This window comes from Carlito syrichta, unplaced genomic scaffold (genome assembly GCF_000164805.1).
Source record: "Carlito syrichta isolate Samal-C Ts95f unplaced genomic scaffold, Tarsius_syrichta-2.0.1 Scaffold301542, whole genome shotgun sequence".
In the NCBI taxonomy this organism is placed as follows: Eukaryota; Metazoa; Chordata; class Mammalia; order Primates; family Tarsiidae; genus Carlito; species Carlito syrichta.
In genome coordinates, this window is record NW_007245638.1 from 1,138,771 (window position 1) to 1,145,103 (window position 6,333).

A 6,333-nucleotide genomic window follows, 5' to 3' on the forward strand; every position below is an offset into this window, starting at 1 on the left:
TTTTATTTTCAGTCAGAAGCCTCTGCTCTCAGGTTATAAATATCTGAATACTGTCATTCTTGAAAGCCAAACTCCCAATTAACACATTTACATGAAAAACTTTTAATTCTTTTTTTGAGCTGTAGTCTCACTCTGTCACCCAGGCAGTGGCATGCTCACAGCCACTCCAGCATCGACCTGCTGGGTTCCAGCATCGACCTGCTGGGTTCCAGCATCGACCTGCTGGGTTCCAGCATCGACCTGCTGGGTTCCAGCATCGACCTGCTGGGTTCCAGCATCGACCTGCTGGGTTCCAGCATCGACCTGCTGGGTTCCAGCATCGACCTGCTGGGCTCCAGCGATCCTTCCAAATAGCCAGAACTACAGGTGCATGCTACCACGCCTGGCTAATTTTCTATTTATTGCAGAGATGAGGTCTCGCCAAGTTGTCTGGGCTTGTTTTGAACCCATGGGTTCAGGTAATCCACTTGCCTTAGCCTCCCAAAGTGCTGGGATTACAGGGTTGAGTCACCGAGCCTGGCCAGAATTCTTAATTCTTACACGACACCATGATTTAGGTTTCAAAGTAACCTTACTGCTTAGGAAATTATTTCAAGTTTATACATAAAATATTGGCGAAGAAATTATGTACTTTTCTACATCTGTTAATGAGTATGAAGGCTTCTGACTCCAACAATATATCAATATAGCCAGTCTAAAAGACATACTCTGGGCACTCTACAATACATGTAGTGTAGTGTTAAAGACACATATAAAAGAGGAGATAAAATGCCAGGGATGTCAAAAAAGTTTATACACATTTTAAGAGATGTTATCTATGTACTATTTTTTCTTTTCTTTTTTTTATTTAGCCGGAGTCTCACTCAATCACCCAGGCTAGAGTGCAGTGGCATGCTCACAGCCACTGCAGCCTTGACCTGCTGGGCCCCTGCGATCCTTCCGCCTCGGCCTTCCAAGTAGCTGGAACTACAGGCACGTGCCACCATGCCCAGCTAATTCTTTGATTATTGCAGAGATGAGGTCTCGCCAAGTTGCCCAGGTTGGTCTTGAATCCGTGGGCTCAAGCAATCCTTCCACCTCGACCTCCCAAAGTGCTGGGATTATAGGCATGAGCCACTCCACCCAGCCTGAATTACAGTAGCAATGTGTAGAATGATGTTCCCTCAAAAAGATGGCATTCATCTTTTGTTATTGGTATATATTGAATATTACAATTTTAATAGTTTTTTCATTTCTTAAAATGTGTATACTTTTTGGGGCACCTTCTGTGTATATATAGGGGTTGAGTATCCCTAACCCAAAATCTGAAATCCAAAATGCTCCAAAATCTGAAACTTTTTAAGCACTGACATGAGGTTCAAAGAAAATGCTCACTGGAACAATTCAAATTTCAGATTAGGAATGTTCAACCTGTAAACATAATGCAAACATTCCAAAATCTGCAATACCTCTAGTCCCAAGCATTTTGGATAGGGATACCCAATCTATATTTTACACACAAAAGCTCAAGTTAGCAGCAGAAAAACTCATTTATATGTGGTGGTCCATCCTCCCATCTACCTCATTGACTGGAATCCTATTATTTATTTTTTGTAGAGATGAGGTTTCACTATGTTCTCCAGGCTGGTCTCAACTCCTGGCTTCAAATGATCCTCTTGCCTTGGCCTCCCAAAGTGTTGAGATTACAGGTATGAGCCACAGCGCCCAAGCTAACATCCTATTTTTAAAACCTGAGTACGGCTGGGCTCAGTGGCTCAGCCTGTAATCCCAGCCCTTTGGGAAGCCAAAGGCGAGTGGATTGCCTGAGGCTGAGGGTTTGAGACCAGACCGGGCAACTTGGTGAGACCTACGATAAATTAAAACAAAACACAACACTTGAGTACATGAAAGTGTTAATATTTACTGGCTCTTCCACAGAGGAAAAAAATGACTGTTCAGGTATAATTATCCTTATGTAATAAAGAAAAACAAGGCCGAAAATGGTGGCTCAGCTTGTAATCCCAACACTTTGGGAGGCTGAGGTGAGAGGACTACCTGGTCGAGACCAGCCTGGGCAACTTGGCCAGACCTCATCTATACAATAAAACAAAAAATTAGCCGGGAGTGGTGGCGTGTGCCTGTAGTTCTAGCTACTTGGAAGGCTGAGGCAGAAGGATTATCACCCGAGCCCAGCAGGTCAAAGCTGCGATGGCCATGAGCGTGCCACTACACTCCAGCCTGGGCGTCAGTAAGAATCCAACTCAAAAAAAAAAAAAAAAAAAAAAAAAAATCAAACCTTTATGACCCACTTATTTGTATATTAGAGAAAAACAATGTTTTATGAAATACTGTAAATTAAATTGGAAAAACTATACAATTTCCTTAAAAGTTACTGGCCCCAGAGGTAGAATTTTAAAAAGCACTATAAAAAGCCCAAGATTCATTTCACATCTAGTCTACTAGATATGTCTTCTTTTTGTGCTGTTTGTTCTTAAAGAAAGGTTAACAAGAGATGATACGTAGCAGATGGTTTTTTGGTAACCACAAAATGCAAACTAGAAAATTACATGTCCCTTTTATTTCAGCAGATCTCAATTATGACAATTTTCTTCTTAAAATTAGAAAATGAGGGGCTGAAAGAGAACTCAGCTCTGCTATAACTCCAATTAAGGAAAAAAAAAAAAACAAAGAAAGAAAACTTAGTAGCATGTAATAGCCACCTTTTGCATAGAAGGTCTTTCAAGTTCTGGAATTCATTTCCCTATGCCAGAAAATAATTAAAAACCATGAGGGAGGTGCTAAGAACACAGAATACACAAATCCTTAATTATGATACATTCTTATCATTTACCAAGTGGTCGAATTACTGAGTTTTATATTTTCCAGTGTTTTGTTTTGTTTTGTTTTTTGAGTTGGAGTCTCACTCTGTCGCCCAGACTGGAGTGCAGTGGCCTCTCCAGGCCACCGCAGCCTCGACCTGCTGGGCTTTGGCGATCCTTCCGCCTCAGCCTTCCAAGTAGCCGGAATTACAGGCGCGCGCTACCACACCCGGCTCATTTTTGATTTATTGTAGAGATGAGGTCTCGCCAAGTTGCCAGGGCGGGTCTCGAACCCTCGGGCTCAGGCAATCCACTCACCTCAGCCTCCCAAAGGCGCGGGATTACAGGCTGAGCCACCAAGCCCGGCTTATATTTTCCAGTGTTTTTTAAAAAAAACATGCTTGCTATATCATTTAAAAAATGAGGAGAGGCATGAAGCTCGAATTTCATTTGTTTGCAATGAAAATGTGAGTAAATATAAGGATACAGGTTGCCTAATACTTCCATGAGGTAAGAAAAATACCAGTTTCCTAAGAAATCAACCAAGTATCTATATCTGTAGCTTTGTTGCTTCTGGCCAAGGGAGAGTTGAAAAGTAGGTCACCAGTGCGTAAGTAGCCTACTTACTGCATATAACCTAAAGGTTTCTTAGTATTTGAGAATAAAACACTTAATGCCAAGGTGAGAAAGTGAACCAAAATGTTCATTAAAAAAGCAAAACATGCTGGGCTTGGTAAAGACTCAGCCTGTAATCCCGTGCCTTTGAGAGGCTGAGGTGAGTGGATTGCCTGAGCCTGTGGGTTTGAGACCCACCTGGGCAGCGAGACCTCATCTCTACAATAAATCAAAAAATCAGCTGGGCGTGGTAGCACATGCCTGTAATTCCGGCTACTTGGAAGGCTGAGGCGGAAGGATCGCCAGAGCCCAGCAGGCAAGGCTGCGGTGGCCGGGAGTGGCCACTGCACTCCAGTCTGGGCGACCGAGTGAGACTCCAACTCAAAAAAAATAAAAAAAAAAGAAAAAGATATGCTTCAAGTTCTCGAATAAGACTTTTCGTTCTTCTCAATCATTCTAAACACTCTACAATAAATTAAAAAAGTAGTCAGGCATAGTGGCACACGCCTGTGGTTCTAGCTACTAGGGAGGCTGAGGCAGAAGGATCACCTGAGCCCAGTAGGTCGAGGCTACGATGGCCATAAGCATGCCACTGTACTCCAACCTGGGCTAGAAGAGTAAGACTCTGATCCCCCCCAAATAAATAAATAAAAAAGAGTTAAAGATGTATAGTGCCATACACATGGTCAATAATCCCTATACAAGTATTCAAAAACAAAACAATACATTCTTTGCTACCCTAAGTGGTTTAAAAATTATAGTTGTAAGTCATAATTAACTAACTAGTTTTTCAGCAAGACTCTAGTTTACGATTAATGGTCTTGCGATGTACCGCAGTACAGCAATAATTATCAATTACTTAGAAAAAAGGGTACTCTTTTATTTAATCAACCTAAGGTTTATTTTCTAAACTTTTAATGATGACCCATTATCATCTTTTCTTTTTTTTTTTTTTGAGTCGGAGTCTCACTCTGTCACCCAGGCTGGAGTGCAGTGGCACACTCAAGGCCACTGCAGCCTCAACCTGCTGGTGAGGTGACCCTTCAGCTTCGGCCTTCCAAGGTGCTAAACTACAGGTGCACAGCACCTCACCTGGCTAATTTTATTTATTGTAGAGATGAGGTCTCAAACTAATAGGCTCAGGTAATCCTCTAGTCTTGGCCTCCCAAAGTGCTGGGATTACAGGCACAAGTCGCTGTGCCCTATAATCTGTTCTGAAACACCTTTGAAGGAGGTGATATTCATACCTGATTAGTTTGCTCAAGTCTAAGTAATCAAACTACGATCATAACACAAAGAAAAGAAGTATCACCATAAGAGTCAGAATAGGAGTTTGTTATAATCTCCACGAAATGGAAATTCTAAGATAAGCAGAGAAAAATACATGTGTTGAGGGAAGATGTCCAAATGTTATACATTAGCAGACCTCTTTAAGATGCATTAGTTTAATTCAGCAAATGTAAATTATAAGTATTTCTATATTACATTGTCATTTAAGCTTTCACATCACTATTTTATAGACAAACCCTTGAACAACTATCACAAGAACTCTTCAGTTATCACAAGAAATCATCAAAAAACTGTTTAAATTAGCAGATAAAACTGCCAGATAAAAAAGGCTTGTTTCTCTAAGTTTTAGACTCTGCCCTATGGCTACAGAATGAACACCAGATTATGAGTCAGTCCACTTAGGGCTCTGAACTTCGTTAGCACATGGTTGGTATAGCCTTGGAAAAGTTACTCTGGCTCAGCAAGTTCAATTTCTTCAGCTGTACAGCTAAGACCAAATTACCTGACATTTAGATAACAATTCGTTTCAGAGTGCTTAGGATTGTTGCTTCTCCCGTGAGGTTTACAAGAATTCTGATGGTCGGCAGGGAAGGTGTCAGTGCCCTGCTTCATAGCTGAAGATTTCTTAGAATAGTTAAGAGGATCACACAAAACACTGTAAAAACTGCAAAGTATCAACACATGAGCACGAATCCCCACATTCCTAGTTGTTCTGGGAGACTGTACTTATAGTATGACAATCACAATGGCTGAGTGATTAAATAAGCCAATTACAGGAATAAAAGGTTTTTGAAAGGCTAAAAACAAAAGGATGCAAATGAAAGTTGATCTGCTTTTTTAAAAGCATGAAAATAATTTTCTGTGAAAAGTACATGCACATACAGTTATAGAAAAATCTCTACGGTATTCACCATAATATTAATAGTGGTTCGCTCCAGGTGCCGGGAATACGGGTGATTTTATCTTCTTTTTATTTATCTGTGTTTTCTAAAACAAACATGAACTAGTTGATATTCTAAACAAAAACAAGCCAAGGTAATTACCCATTAGCAGGTTACATGCAAGTGCGTTTAAAAACTCCAATTTTAACGATAGTGACAAGTCCCAGAACCCACCAGGATTTCAAGGACACAGGCAAGAAGCCCGGAAATCAGTAAAAATGGGTGCTGATGATCCCCGGCGACATTCGACAGCCGGGACCACCTCTCTTTTCAACCTAACTTCAGAAGAAGCTAGGAGACGGGACTGGAAGCTCTAGTCTTGTTTGGCAAAATTCGAATCAAAAACTCCCTCTTGCACCTCCCAGATCTGGAAGAGGAAGTGGGAGGAAAGGACTAGGGGGCGGCAGGCGTCCACCATGCACGCGCAGGGGGATGGGAAGGACGGACGCCGCGAACCCGGAGCTGAAATGGTCCCTCCACCCCCTTCCCAGGCTAGGCGCCGGCGAGGAGCGGCGGGCTTGGAACCAGGCCGCTCCGCCAAGAGGCTCCCAGACGGGCCCGAGGGTGCCCTCCCAAGCCGGCGGGCCCAAGCCCCCATCTTACAGGGCTTCTTGGCATCCTTGATCTTCATGGCGTCGGCCTGGGGGCGAGGGGCAGCCTCGGGTCGGGAGCACGGCGAGCAGTGGCGG

At 42.6% G+C, this 6,333-nt stretch overlaps 1 protein-coding gene across 1 annotated transcript in view; it reads right to left on the reverse strand.

Annotated features, from left to right (window-relative positions):
• The window catches only part of PANK3 (pantothenate kinase 3), a 28,782-nt gene extending 22,449 nt beyond the window's left edge, over window positions 1-6,333 (reverse strand). The window contains exon 1 of the mRNA XM_008054836.2: window positions 6,248-6,333. Coding sequence (XP_008053027.1) covers window positions 6,248-6,275 — 28 coding nt within the window. The 5' untranslated portion in view covers window positions 6,276-6,333. The remainder of the gene's footprint in view (window positions 1-6,247) is intronic.